The sequence below is a fragment of the Acomys russatus genome, chromosome 28, assembly GCF_903995435.1.
Source record: "Acomys russatus chromosome 28, mAcoRus1.1, whole genome shotgun sequence".
Classification (NCBI taxonomy): Eukaryota; Metazoa; Chordata; class Mammalia; order Rodentia; family Muridae; genus Acomys; species Acomys russatus.
The window spans coordinates 26,089,331-26,104,330 of record NC_067164.1 but is presented as its reverse complement, the minus strand read 5'-3'; the positions used below and the strand labels follow the sequence as shown (position 1 = coordinate 26,104,330).

At 47.3% G+C, this 15,000-nt stretch overlaps 1 protein-coding gene across 2 annotated transcripts in view; it reads left to right on the top strand.

Annotated features, from left to right (window-relative positions):
* The window catches only part of LOC127211042 (cytochrome P450 4F1), an 11,314-nt gene extending 4,136 nt beyond the window's left edge, over positions 1-7,178 (top strand). Inside the window, exons 3-12 of one of the 2 annotated variants that reach the window (XM_051170869.1) lie at positions 2,083-2,136; positions 2,224-2,351; positions 2,516-2,637; positions 3,183-3,453; positions 4,052-4,118; positions 4,256-4,385; positions 5,623-5,756; positions 5,832-5,896; positions 6,058-6,140; positions 6,524-7,178. In XM_051170869.1, coding sequence (XP_051026826.1) covers positions 2,083-2,136; positions 2,224-2,351; positions 2,516-2,637; positions 3,183-3,453; positions 4,052-4,118; positions 4,256-4,385; positions 5,623-5,756; positions 5,832-5,896; positions 6,058-6,140; positions 6,524-6,701 — 1,232 coding nt within the window. In that variant the 3' untranslated portion in view covers positions 6,702-7,178. Of the gene's footprint in view, positions 1-2,028; positions 2,137-2,223; positions 2,352-2,515; positions 2,638-3,182; positions 3,454-4,051; positions 4,119-4,255; positions 4,386-5,622; positions 5,757-5,831; positions 5,897-6,057; positions 6,141-6,523 lie in introns of those variants that run through there. The other variant, XM_051170870.1, reaches the window with a different exon arrangement.
* Positions 7,179-15,000: the final 7,822 nt, after the last annotated feature.

Below are 15,000 nucleotides of genomic sequence, written 5' to 3'. Positions count from 1 at the left end.
CTACTTTGCCTTTTTAAAACATTTGCGGGAGGACATGTTTGTAAGTGTAAGTGCAAGCATGCACGTGGCATGGCCTACCCCGGGCGGTCAGAGGGCATCTTGGGTATTGATCCTTACCTTCCACCTTGTTTCAGGCAGGGCCCCTCTTTGTTTGCTTCTGTGTGTGGATGCTAGCTGAACCTCAAGCTCTAGAGGCAGGCAGAGAACCCCCTTGTATCTGATTCCTGTCTTATCTGGGACTATAGACATATGCTGCCACATTGGATTTTGGGGACTCATGCTTTGATCCTCAGACTTATGCAGCAAGTGCATAAATCATCTCCCTAGTCCAGACAATGCCACTTTCTTTTCTTTCTTTCTTTCTTTCTCTCTTCCTTCCTTCCTTCCTTTCTTTCTTTCTTTTTTTTGGGGGGGGGGAGTTTTCAAGACAGAGTTTCCCCGTGTAGCCTTGGCTGTCCTAGATTCACTTTGTAGACCAGGCTGGCCTCGAACCCACAGCAATCCACCTGCCTCTGCCTCCGGAGTGATGGGATTAAAGGCGTGAGCCACAACGCGTGCGCGCGCGCGGCTGGCAATGCCACTTTAATAAAGCCCGTGCTCTTCTCTCCAGGTGGAGCCTGTCCTGGCTCCAGCTTGCCCACCGCTGAGGTCTCTCATGATGCCTCCAGCTGATAATGCAATGTGAATCGGGCAGGCGAGCCGGGCGGTGGCGGTGGCGGTCCTGCATCTTTCTCACATCAACATCCCTTGTCGCATGTTGCTTGTGTTGGAAGCATAATGTTGTGACATCAGCTGGATGGTCACAGCTATTGCAAGTTCACGGCTCCATTTCCATTTCATTTATGGGGAGGGGGCTGTATTTGCTTCACCTGGGACTGCATGATGACAGGCATGTCTGAGCTTAGCCTCAGACCTGAGCGTTTGAAGCATGGCAGGTTCTAGCTGAGAAGCTACTGGAGATGGCCTTCTCACCTTGCTGTTCATGTCTGGGCTGTCTTTGGGGCCTATATGAAGTCTGAAAGCCAGGGTCCTTCAGAGAAATGACAGATGCCTTATTGGAGTCGTGTCCAAAATAAGACACATCCAGGTGATATCAGTGGATCAACATCTGGGCAAAATCTTCTATATTAATGGAGCTTTTGCTTCTTTGGAGACATTGTTTACCTACTCGGTCCAGGCTAGCCCCAAAAGCTGGATGTTCTTGCTTTAACTTCTTGAGTACTGGAAATCACAAGAACCACCATTGCCTTAGTTTCTAGTGCTGTGATAAGACACCATGACAAAGGGAACTCCTAGGGGAAGAGTTTATGTTGGATTATGGTTTCAGAGGGAGGGTCCATAATGGTGAGGGAGGCATGGTGACAAGAGTAGGAAGCTGAGAAGTCACATACTCAACCCCAAACACGAAGCAGAAAGAGCCATCTGGAAGTAGAGAGAGTCGATGATCTCTCCAAACCTGCTCCAAGTGAGGTTCTTCCTTCAGCAAAGCAGCACCCACTAAACCTCGCTGAACAGTGTCTCTCCTTCCCACCACACATGACCACTCTCAACTCTTGTTGGAGGCTTGTCTGAGGTATACACAGAGGTCTGTCAGATAATAGCTGGTCCACATTACAGCATGAAGTGTCATATCAGGATGGTTAGGTGTGCTAAGGCCAGGCCAGGCCATGTTAAGCCTTATGTATTCCTGTGATGTGTCCCATATCTGTTTAGGAGAGGTCAGATGCCTAGGGTACCTAGATGACGGCGGGGACATAGGTTTCAGCAAATGTCACAGAGTGCCATGATGGGATCAGGTATGGCAGACATGTTAGACTACGTAGAAACCGTGTGAAGTGGTGCCGCAGCACAGCGTAGCATGTTACGCCATGCCTTCGTCTTTCCTGCTGCTACTCCTGCTGCCAAGTCTGATCTTATCTCACTCTCAACTTCATTTTCCTTCCTCTGTCCTTGGCTCTTTTCTTGGCATGTGGACTTCAGGGGATGGGGAGAGTGCAGACTCTCAGGAGGGGATTCCCACCACCCCACCCCATGGTCTTTCCTCACCCACACCATGACCCTGGCTGTCCTTGTTCATGTCAGCTGCCATTGCAGTCAAGGATGTGATCTTCTACAGCATCCTAAAGCCGTGGCTGGGTGAGTACCTACAGGTAAGGGCGAGAGACACCCTTGGGAGTCAGGGAGGGGAGCTATACTTGCCTTATACTATGGGTGCCCTACCAGGGGATGGGCTCTTGGTGAGTGCCGGTGACAAGTGGAGCCGCCACCGTCGCATGCTGACACCCGCCTTCCACTTCAACATCCTGAAACCCTATGTGAAGATTTTCAATGACAGCACCAACATCATGCACGTGAGTCTCTGGAACAGAGGGTCGTGACTCCTCTTTCCCAAAGCTCCCCCTGGCTGTTCCTGGGTTTGTGTGACTGGAACATAAGATGAGGAGGGTGGTTCTGGGTGATGGGGTTGAGATTAGGTAGGGTCTCAAGGAGCCATAATCCCCTCTCCTTCTGCCAGGCCAAGTGGCGGCGCTTGATCTCAGAAGGCAGCAGCTGTCTGGATACGTTTGAACATGTCAGCCTCATGACTTTGGACAGTCTTCAGAAATGTGTCTTCAGCTTTGACAGCAACTGTCAGGAGTGAGTCCCTTACTGTAGGCCTTGCCTCAGAACCTGGGCTATGGACACACTCTTCTGTCCTCCAAGGGCACTAGCACATATATAACGTACAAACACACATCAGGCAAAACATAAAATAAAAATAAATTTAAAAATTAAGCTTTTGAGACAAGGTTCAGTATGTGGCCTTAGCTTTCCTAAAACTCACAGAGATCTACCTGCTTCTGCCTCCAGGGTGCTGGGATTAAAGGCATATGCCACCATACCCAGCAAAATAAATAAATAAAGTCAGTATTGAGAGCTGTCCACGCTGCTTTGTTTCGGGGCATAGGGGTGTGGAGCCAGCTCACAGAGATGTGATAAGTTTGTTGAGAGCTGCCTCTCAGGCCTCATGTCTCTCTCCCTATGTGGCCAACTCTTTCTGGTACTCCATTCTGAACTGCTCCCGGCTGGTGGTGAGAGGCACAAGATTCACATATGGTTTTTTTTGGGTTTTTTTTGTTTTTTGTTTTTTTTTAAAGATTCACATATGTTAAATTGCTGTCTCCTTTGCCTAAATCCTGTAGGAAGCCCAGTGAATATATCGCTGCCATCTTGGAGCTCAGTGCCCTAGTGGCCAGCAGGCACCAGAATCCTCTGCTACACATGGACCTGCTGTACAACCTCACCCCTGTGGGGATGCGCTTCCGTAAGGCCTGCAGACTGGTGCATGAGTTTACGGATGCTGTCATCCAGGAGCGGCGCTGCACCCTCCCAGACCAGGGTTTGGATGATTTCCTTAAGTCCAAAGCCAAGTCCAAGACGTTGGATTTCATTGACGTGCTGCTGCTGACCAAGGTAGTGGTCCTAAGGAGCAGAATGGATATTAGTGTGAAGTACTGAGTTAAGTAGCGTGAGCTTGGTACAGAGAACAAGGTGAAGCCATGCAGGGTGTGTGGGATTGGCAGCATGTATAGGCAGAACTTTAGAGACGATTCTGAAACGCCGACTTCAGCAGACTGCCAAGCCTGAAACCTTGAAGAGCCTACTGTTTTACAGGTTAATGCATCAGTGCATGGCATTCATATCTGTGCTCTCTCAAGTGCACACACGCACACACGCGCGTGCGCGCGCGTGCAACTAGCTCCAAAATCAATGCTCACAGCAGCCCCTTTTATTAGTCATGGCAGCTTCTCAGAAACCTCTCATCTCGCAGAACCATGGTGGCATTTCTGTGTGGGTCGCTGGCTCCTCCAACTGCGGGCAACACAGGCCACAAGGACAGGCAGCAGGAAGGCAGGGAAGTTCAGGCCGTACTGATAGCGATAGCAAGCGATGAACACTGTTGGCTGACCTTCGGTTCCTGGACGCACAAGTAATCACGTGAGAATGCTGTAGTTGAGACACAAGAATTTTTCAGAACTGCTGCGATTTGGGGGTCTTGCTTTGTGTTCAGGATGAAGATGGAAAGAAGCTGTCAGATGAGGACATCAGAGCGGAGGCTGACACCTTCATGTTTGAAGGTGAGGGTCCCACTTTGGGACCAGAGAGGAGGCACGAGTTTCTCCATCTTTAGACCTGTTGGGAGGGCCCAGAAGGGAGGACCCTTCTATTCTATCCTGTGTTCTCTTTCCCACCCTGTCTACCCTCCACCCCCCAGGCCATGACACCACAGCCAGTGGGCTCTCCTGGATCCTGTACAACCTGGCAAAGCACCCAGAATACCAGGAGCGCTGCCGGCAGGAAGTGCAGGAGCTCCTGAGGGACCGAGAGCCTGAGGAGATTGAATGGTGAGTGTGTTCTCCCTGACGCATTCCCCGGAGCCCTTCTGCTTGGCTCCTCTCCTCAAGTAGGGAAGAGTCACTCTTTTTTTTTTTTTTTGGTTTTTCGAGACAGGGTTTCTCTGTGTAGCCTTGGCCATCCTGGACTCACTTTGTAGACCAGGCTGGCCTCGAACTCACAGCGATCTGCCTGCCTCTGCCTCCCGAGTGCTGGGATTAAAGGCGTGCACCACCACGCCCGGCCTTTTTTTTTTTTTTTTTTAATGATTCTTCTATATATGCTCATGGGCACAGAATCTGAGCCCAGAGGAAAGTCCTGGCACCAAGCCTGGCTAGCAAAGAAAGTGTTGTTGTCTTTGGGACAGACCAATTTGCATTGCTGGGAGAATAGTGGTAATTATCAGAGAAAGACAGCGGTATTTTGCTTGTGTTCAGTGAAAGCACTTTCCCCGACTCTCTTTTTCTCTCCAATAGATAGATGGCTTCTTCCATGACTGTGTGTTCTTCTCCTGTGCCCTAGATCTTACTATGGTGATATGTTCAGGCACTCATAGGTGGTACTTGAGCATTACAGTGTGCTGGACCTAGAGAGATGGCTCAGCTGTTAAGAACACTTCCTGCTCTTACACCGTTGCATCCTCAGCAGCCATAACTGGTAGCTCATAGCCACCAGCAACTCAGTTCTAGTGAATCTGAAGCCCTTGGCCTGCACACATATCCACATATACATAATTAAAAGCACAATAGCCAGGTGTGCTGGCATACCCCCACTAACCCCAGTACTTGGCAGGCAGAGAGGCAGGAGGACCTCTGAATTTGAGGCTGCCCTGGTCTCCATAGCAAGTTCCAAGATAGCCAGGGCTATGTGGAGAGTCTCTGTCTTGATAAAACTAAATTAAGCTGAATTAAAAATAGCAGGTTTTGTGCTGCCCAGGGCTCCTGGATTGTTCATCCAGGCTTCCCTCAGAAAACCCTTTTACATATGGCTTTCTCACCCCGATTTTGTCTCCAGTTCCACTGATTCCAGAAACCTGCAAAGGACCAGGCCAAGGACTAGTCAGAAAGTCCCAACTTGGCAGGAGATCAGTTCTAATTTAGAATACTTTTCTAATTTTCTACTGTTTCAGTTACCACACATTTGATCCACCTAGGGCTTATTTTATCACTGTTGGAAAAGATTACACTGACCCACGCGGACTGCCAATCTCTCTTTTGCTCCTGGATAACCATGTGCTGTGTTCCTCAGGGATGACCTGGCCCAGCTGCCCTTCCTGACCATGTGCATCAAGGAGAGCATGCGGCTGCATCCTCCAGTCACGGTCATCTCCCGACGCTGCACCCAGGACGTTGTGCTGCCAGGTGGCCGGACCATCCCCAAAGGTACCAGAGGACAAGGGAAGAAGGTCCTGGGTAGGCAGCAGAGTCTTGTCGTGAAAACACCCTCTTCTCCCACAGGTGTCATCTGCCTCATCAGCATCTTTGGAATTCATCACAACCCATCCGTGTGGCCGGACCCTGAGGTGCTGCCTGCCTTACCTCCTGTAGTGGGATAAGGGTCCTAAGGGAAGAGGTGGGGCTTTGACCTAGGAAATCAGAGCTCACCTTGCCCAGAAGACGCAGGACTCTGTCCCTGGTTTTACTGGGAGGTCACTCACCCACCTTGGTTCAATGTCTCCTGCAGGTCTATAACCCCTTCCGCTTTGACCCTGAGAACATCAAGGACAGGTCACCTTTGGCATTTATTCCCTTCTCAGCAGGGCCCAGGTGAGGCCAGGGGTGTTGAGTGAATAGAGGGGCGTCTGGGACTGACAGTGGGAGTAGGGGGAGTTAGGATGGTCGGGTTCTGGGTTTCCTGCCTGCCCTCTATTTAGGTTCTTTGCGAAAGGTCTAGAGGGTAGCGCTTAGAAGGAGTAGGGCTGATGCTCTGTGCTCAGAGCCCCACCCTGGTCTGAATTGGGTCCTGTGGCTGCCAAGGCCTTCAGTGATGCAGATGTCCCAACGGGGTCCCAGGCACATCACAGTCCCTCCTGCCCCTGGTGCTAACCAGGAGTGGAAAGGACTTAATCAGGTTGGGTCCCATGCTGCCTGGCTGGATCCCTGAGCAGTCAGAGTCCCGACCGCCACTCCCCCCACCCCCAACCCCGCAGGAATTGCATAGGACAGACTTTCGCCATGACAGAGATGAAGGTGGTGCTGGCGCTGACGCTGCTGCGCTTCCGCATCCTGCCTGATGACAAGGAGCCGCGCCGGAAGCCAGAGCTGATCCTGCGTGCGGAGGGGGGGCTGTGGCTGCGGGTGGAGCCGCTAGGAAGGGGGGAACAGTGACTCCGAACCTGGCCGAGGGGATCTCCTCACCCACCTACCTCTGCGAATCCCAGAATAAACTGAGCTGTCACCCCTATTCGAACCTTAGAGAGCGCCAAGCAGGGGACACTGTGGATGCAGAGCGTGGGTGAGGGAGGCCGGCTGGTGTCTGAGCAAAATACCCTTGACTTCCTCTAACTCACCGTAGTGAAGGGGCATTCTCCTGCAGCCAAGCCGGACTACTCTCTGGCTAATAGGACGCCAAAGTGGGATGTCTGACCAAGAGAAGGACCAGGATGAAGGACAAGTTTGAGCTCTGGTTCTCTCATCAAATGCCTTATTTCAGTTCCATCTCCACCACTTAGACCTCCATTCTGATCTGTAATAACACCTAACAGACCTCTCTTCTCTCATCTCGCCATTATTCTGCTGTGGGCACTAAGTTACTGTGCTTATTAAACCTTGAGCCTGGCGTCTTTTTAATTGTGTTTTTTAAAGTTAGGGCCTTATTGTATCACCACGATGTCTCAAAAGTCCTGGCCTTAAAGTAAGCTCGGCCTGGCCCTTCCAAGCTGGTGCAAGTCGTGGGGCACAGTGTTGGCGTCTGCCAGGGTGTTATGTAGCTATATGTGATATGTGTGATAGTTTACAGGTTTCCCTAGTAAGAAAGAGAGGAAGGGGTTAAGAGTGATGGGTACTGGGGTTGTTGGAAAGCACTCCTTTGGCACTATGGACAGGGGCTGTATCTGGATATGCCCCATACTGTGTATCTGGATATGCCCCATACTGTGGGGACTAGAAACGTAGCTTAATGATAAAGCCCTTCCTGAGCACGTGGGAACCCTGTGTTTCTCATTGTCACCCCAGTGCCTTTGCATTTAAAAACAATACAAACAAACAAACAAGTAAAAGTGAGATGCCGTGCCTGGGATGCAGGCTCAGTGATTATGAGCACTGGCTGCTCTTTCAGAAGATTCAACTTTGGTGCACAGCACCTATGTCAGGTTTAACTCCAGTTCCAGGGGATCTCGTGGCCTCTTCTGGCTTCAAAGAGCAACTGAGCTCTCATGCCTGGCAGGCAACGGGTTGTTGGTGAGGGGGAAGCCTTCAGGGTTGGAAGCCCCATCCTGACAGCCTGGTGTGGTATAACTTCAGGCCTCAAAAGGAGAACTGTCAGACAGTGGTGGCACCTGCCTTTAATCCTAGCACTCAGGAGGCAGAAACAGGCCTCCCTGGTCTACAGAGACAGCCCCAGGACAGCCAGGGCTACACAGAGAAACCCTGAAACAACAAATATGGAGATAGAGATATATAGATCTAATATATATATATCTACTATCGAGGATCTCAACAAAACACCTCATGCAGTACGACTATCCTCAGTCTTTTACGTCGTCTGATTCTATCCCCCTTCTTCTCTTGCTGCCTCTCTCGTTCTTTTTCTCTTCTGAAAGCCACATTTGTGTTTTTTGCCTTTACTCTTATCATGTTAAATGCTTTCTTATTCATATACACACCCATAAAAGAAAAACACAAACAGAAATGATCACAGACATGAATTGAAATATGCAAAGTAATCATTGCTACATTTCTCTCAGGCACATCTCTAGTGTTTTTTTAAACAATATTTTAAAACTTTTTTTGTTATTGTTTTGTATGGGAATTTTGCCTGCATTTATGTCTGTACATCACCTGTGTAACAGTGTCTACAGAAGCCAGAAAAGGGTGTCAGGTATCCTGGAACTTGGTATGGATGCTGAGAAGAACCTGGGTACTTGGAAGAGCACTACTGTTCTTAACTGCTCAGCCATCTCTACAAGCCCTTAGAATCTGTTTTTTTTGTGCGTTTTTATTTCCCCCTGATGATGTACATACATAAATATCCTACTTAAAGAAATAAGTTTGAGGCTAGAGAAATGACTCAGTCGTTAGAGAGCCCTGGCTGTTCTTCCAAAAGACCCAGGTTCAACTCCACAGTACCCACATGACACTTACAACTGTCTGTAACCCCAGTTCCAGAAGATTGGACACCACTCATACAGACATCATATAGGGAAAACACCAATGCACACTAAATAAATAGATCTTTAAAAAATAAATATATAAGCCAGGCGTGGTGGCACACGCCTTAATCCAGCACTCGGGAGGCAGAGGCGGAGGATCGCTGTGAGTTCGAGGCCAGCCTGGTCTACAAAGTGAGTCCAGGATGGCCAAGGCTACACAGAGAAACCCTGTCTCGAAAAACCAAAAAAAAATAAATAATAAATAAATAAATATATAGGGGCCGGAGAGATGGCTCAGAGGTTAAGGGCACTGACTGCTGCTCCAAAGGTCCTGAGTTCAATTCCCAGCAACCACATGGTGGCTCACAACCATCTATAATGTGATCTGATGCCCTCTTCTGGCCTGCAGGGCACTGCAGCAGAGTACTGTATACATAATAATAAATAAATACATAAAATAAAATAAATATATAATTTCATTGGTTACAAAGTATCTGGAAAGACATTCATATCATTAAAATTAGGAGAATAAAAAACAACCAGATGGAAGGCAAATTATACCCAGCAGGAAGTTTAACATCCAGAAAGGGAACGCAGGTGCTGATTGGAGTGAATGTGGAGTAATCAGGATCTCCTTACCTTTTACAGAGATTGCAGATTGTTGCAGCTGATGTGAAAAATCAGCTTGCCAGTTCTTGGAGTGAAATAGAATTCTCATTTCATCCTGAAGGTCCACTAGGTGTGTGCATAGCACAATGAGAACACATGCTTGAACACAAGAAGCTAGGCATGTTCAAGGCAGTCCCATGGCTAGATGTGTGACTGAAACAATCAAAGGCAGAATGTTCATTTTAGTTTGCAGTCTCAGATTTCAGTCCATCACTGATGCTGGACTCCCCTCTCAGGGTTCTTTTTTTTTTTTGTTTTGTTTTGTTTTTCGAGACAAGGTCTCTCTCGTGTTAGCCTGGCTGTCCTGGACTCACTTTGTAGACCAGGCTGGCCTCGAACTCACAGCGATCCGCCTGCCTCGCCTCCCGAGTGTGGGATTAAAGCGTTTGCTACCACGCCCGGCTCCTCTCAGGGTTCTTAGTCTCACTAATGAAAACACAAAGATTGGGTGCAAATTGAAACGTGAAGGATAATTTGACTAAAGTTTAACAGAAGAGCCCCAGGGTAGGTAAATCCTGAATCTCAGCAGATACTTGACAGAATAATGAAGAAGAAATGCAAGTGTGGGGGTTTGAATAAGAATCGCCCTGGGCCCGGGCGTGGTGGCACACGCCTTTAATCCCAGCACTCGGGAGGCAGAGGCAGGGGGATCGCTGTGAGTTCAAGGCCAGCCTGGTCTACAAAGTGAGTCTAGGACAGTCAAAGCTACACAGAGGAACCTTGTCCAAAAAAAAAAAAAAAAAAGAATTGCCCTTGGAGCCGGGCGTGGTAGTGCATGCATGCCTATAATCCCAGCACTCGGGAGGCAGAGGCAGGTGGAGGCCAGCCTGGTCTACAACGGTCCAGAACAGCCAAGGCTACACAGAGAAACCCTGTCTCAAAAAAACAAAAACAACAACAAAAAAAAGGAATTGCCTTGGGCCCGACTGTCTCAGAGGCAGTTAGGTCTCCACCCTGATCTACATAGTGAGTGCCAGGACTGTGTAGAGATCATTTCAACAACCATCGTACCCATGGGCCCCCACCCCAGCCTTAAAAAAAAAAAGAAAGAAAGAAAAGGACCTAAAAGACTCAGGTAGACTAGGAAACTCTGGACAAGAAAGTTGGCTTGACTGATAACTCCTTCAGAAGCGACTGCCACTCCTGCTGCGGTCACCACCTGGAGATGTGAGGGGAACTGATCTGAAGATGGAGTCTTCCACCCTTCCCTTTTCACCCTAAAACTCCAAGGCCTGAGCTATGTGCACACCGTCCCCACACCCAAGGGGAGGACTGGTGTATTCCAATTGTTTGCTTAAAGAACAATTCTGCCTCTGGAGATGCCTGCCTGCTCTCTTATATTTTATGTTGCCTCGTCAATCTGATCTAACACTGCACATACTCACATAGAAACGCCATAAATATGAGATAAGTTTAAGGAGTAGAGATACAGACGATTCCTTGTGAGGCGTTTCTGCCACTGGGGAGAGACCATAGACTCAAGCCAGTTATAATAAAAGAATTATTGATTCGATGCTAGCAAGACAAATCTTAACTCCAAATCTCAGTCTGGTCATAAAAGAGAGGTAAGGGTAGATTTTTTTGAAGAGGAACACCAGCAGACATTCAATGTCACAGAAACAAGCAAAAACTTGTTGGGGTTCAGGCACGCTGGCCAGTCAGACACCAGACTCAGATAGATAGAAGTTTATTGAACACTATCAAAATCTGACAGCTCAGTGACAGAGTTCTGGATTTGGGAGCCAAGACTTGACCCTAAGCCATTCTCAGAGTGGTTTTTTTTTTTTTTTTTTCTTTTTTTTTTTTTAAGGAAAAACTATCCCAAGCAGGAGATTAATTCTATTTTGCCTAATCAACAAGAAGAATCAATCCTATTCTGGTACATTGTGCTTAGGTAACTAGACAAAGCATTTTAAGCAGATTGGCTGGGATAAGTGGTAGGAGAGCTTGGGGCTTCCAGCTCCCTACTTTTTTCTGTGAGAAAGGAACCTAGCAGTACTTCAACTTAACTCCAACAGACAATACATTTATCTTTAACTCAAGCAGAACAATTCAATGAGTGTTGAATTGTAAGTAAAAGGGCTAGTCCTATGTCAGGCATGCAAAGCCTAGGAGATAACAAACTCAGTTCCACCTTATGATCAAAATGGACGCTAAAGTGGCTTTGGTTATGCTAAAGATAAAGCAGGCATCAATAAGAGAACACACACACACACACACACACACACACACACACACATCCCTGTTGCAAGAAATTTGTTGCCTTTGTGAGCCGGAGATTGTGAACTGTAAAAACTGTTGCTAGTAGTGGAGTAGCTCAGCCCTAACATATACCTAAATCGAAGACCTTTTTGTGGATTGTAAACCGGAGGTTATGGTGTGGCTCACCCTACCACACACCTTTAATCCAAGCTTTCTGTACTTGAGAAAATAAAGTTAACCCGGGGCAAGAGTAGAGCAAGCAACCAGCTGAGAAGGACACAACAGAAAGGTGCACGCTTCCCAATGGAGAGGCAGGGCGAGGATCGCTGTGAGTTCAACCAGCCTGGTCTCAAACAATTCCAGACAGTCAAAGCTAACAAGAAACCGTTGTCTAAAAAACCAAAAAAAAAAAAAAAAAAAAAAAAAAAAGGGACTTTGAGTTGAGGTATTTAAGACAGCATGGAGAGAAGGAGTTTTTGGCTTTTTCCTCCGGACTGCAAGTGAGCTAGCAAGCTTTGAGCTTTTGGTTGCTAGCTTGCTAGCTTTTGCCTTTTTCCACCTGGGATGTGAGCTGAGTAAAAAAGGCTTTTTCCTCTGGGACATTGGCTCTAGAGGATTCAGCTGGGTGCTTTCCTGCCTCTCTGAGCTAGCAGCGTTCACCCCAGCAGTCTGGCTCCTGAGTCTTCATTGATAAAATCAAATGATTGGGATTTCTTTCATATAAAAACAAATCCCAGCACTCAGGGAGGAAGAGGCAGTCAGATCCCTGTGAGTTCTGTCTCAAAAAAGGTGTCTGTGTCAAGCTGTGGGACTTGAGTGAAGAATAGGAACGCAGGGAACTAGGTGCAGATGTTGCTGAAGTGGTGGCTATGGAGGGAGTGGTGCTTTCCTGATAGTGTTTTGGTTTTGAAATACAAAGTTTCTTGTCAGTGAGGCTTAGAAAAAGCCTCTTAAGATGTGGTTTTGTGCCGGGCATGGTGGCCACGCCTTTAATCCCAGCACGTCGAGGCAGAGGCAGGCGGATCGCTGTGAGTTCGAGGCCAGCCTGGCTACAAGTGATTCCAGATGGCCAAGGCTACACAGAGAAACCCTGTCTCGAAAAACCAAAAAAAAAAAAAAAAAAGATTGTGGGTTTTGTGGAGAAAGGGTTTAGGTGAGAGTGTTGGGGTCTGTAATCTAAAACAGCACAGGAGTCCAGCAAGCAGGGCTTTATTTGATTACGCAGCAAAGCCTGACAGGTCAGGGACAGCAGGACAGACTCAGTAGATGACTGTCTTTTAATGTTTATCTTAGTATGTCAGCAGGTGACAAAAAAGAGTCAGGCTGCTACTGATGGATGAGGGCTGAAGAACAGATTCTGCAGATGAACAGTGACCCCAAGCCAGAAGTTACAGAGGTTGAAGATCACAAACATCTGTGCCAAGTTACAGTTACAGTTTTTCCAGCAATCAAGTCATTTGTTCTTTCATGGCTAGGAATGAGCATTGTTTTGGGGAGGAAAAAAAGAACAGCCATCAGCTCCCTCAGAGCCTGGGAATTTGAACTTAATCCATTTATGATCAAAATGGAGTCTGAAAACAAAACAGCAGGACTTAGGATAAGTCCTCATTTGTATGAAACCAACCAAAGGAAACTCCTACCCCAAACCAGGACCATTAGACAGGCCCAAGATTTCAAGAAATATGCCTCCTATGAAGTTCCCTGAAAGCAACCAGCCCCCATCATGTGCCCCAGAACGGGAGGTTACAATTCCCTTTCCTGCAAAATCTGGCTTATCTTTCACCCTGCACTCTAAGAAAGGGAGAAGAAGGGAAGGAAGGAAGAAGAGGAAGGAGGAAGGAAGGAAAAGGAGTTTCTGTGCCTGATAAGTCAGCCACTTTCCCTCCCTAGTCTCTACCAAAACACTGTTTCTCAGGCCCTGAAAGGCTCATTCTACTGTAAACGGGGATACTGAGTATTTTTTGGCTGAAATGTTCGTGAGATTCCCAAAATCTTCTCTCTCTCTCTTTGCACTGAGGTTAAACTGTCTATTCTTTCTTTCTTTCTTTTTTTCCTCTGCTGACTTCTTCTTTTTGTTGTTGTTTAACATTTCTGTTTTGGGGGTGTTTTATTTGTTTGTTTTGTTTCATTTTTTATAATGTGAAGACCACACCAGCCCCCAAACACAAACTTAACAGCTCAGACCCCCTTTTTCATTTCTCCAAAAATGGACACATTCAATTTAAAATGTTTTGTTTTCCGGGCCTGGAGAGATACTGAGCAGTTCAGAGCGCATACTGATCTTGTGCTGGCCCCAGGCCATTTCCCCACTCCTAGAAGGCTATTCAAGCTGCCTGTAGCTCCAGACTGCTATGCTAACCTCTGAGTACAATACACTCGAACACACACAAACTTACAGAGATCTACCTGCCTCTGCCTCCCAAGTGCTGGATTAAAGGTGTGTACCACCACGCCCAGGCAAGGCCTTGATTTTTTAATGTGGTTGTTTGTTTGTTGTTTGTTTTGTTGTTTTTGTTTTTTTTTTTTTTTGCTATTTTTTGAGCCATTTTTTTTTCTATAAATTCTACTTCTCCAGGACTCGTGACTTGAACGATAGTACTGGCTGCTTTGTGGTTTTATGCATTGGTTGAGTAAGGGATCGATAAAGCACCTGCCTCATTTCAAATTTTGAAGTGAGAAAAAAGCACATAATAAGAAATAGGCTACAAAAAAAATGAAAGCTGTTGTCAGTTTGACCTGGAAACAGCTGTTTTTTGATGGTTCTTGAATACCAACGTGACACATCTAATTAAGCGTTTCAGGGAGAAAAACACACCTATAATCTAGATTTTTTTTTTTTAACCTGCCTTTAATCCAACTCTTGAGACAGGAAAACATATGTTAATCCAGATCTAATGTGCACTACGGCTGCTGTTGGAAGTCTACAATTGAACATCAGCCTTGGGACCGAGCAAATACTGCATTCTTGGACTTTTCTTTTCTTTTGTTTTTTCAAGAAAGGGGTCTCTGTGTAGCCTTGGCTGTCCAGACTCACTTTGTGGACCAGGCTGGCCTCGAACTCACAGCAATCCACCTGCCTCTGCCTCCCGAGTGCTGGGATTAAAGGGTGTGCCACCACGCCCGGTGGACTTTCTTTTCATAGCCAGCCATTGTTGGACTAAGATCACAGCCTGTAGCCGGTAAACATTCTAATAATCGCGCGTGCAGTGCGTGTATGTTGTGGGTGTGTGTGGGGTTGTTATGCTAAAGAACCCTGACTAACACACAACAAAAGCGGCTTATTTGGTCTGAAAAATGAGTTCCAAAGCTAAACACACCACACAGAGTCTGAAATAAAACTTTGTAGTGGAGAGCAGGGTGGGGAGCCCTGGCTTCAACAGCTCAGATACGCTTTCTGGATAAACTGTTCTCTCTTGGCGGGAGGTGGGGGGGGGGAGAAGAGCCCC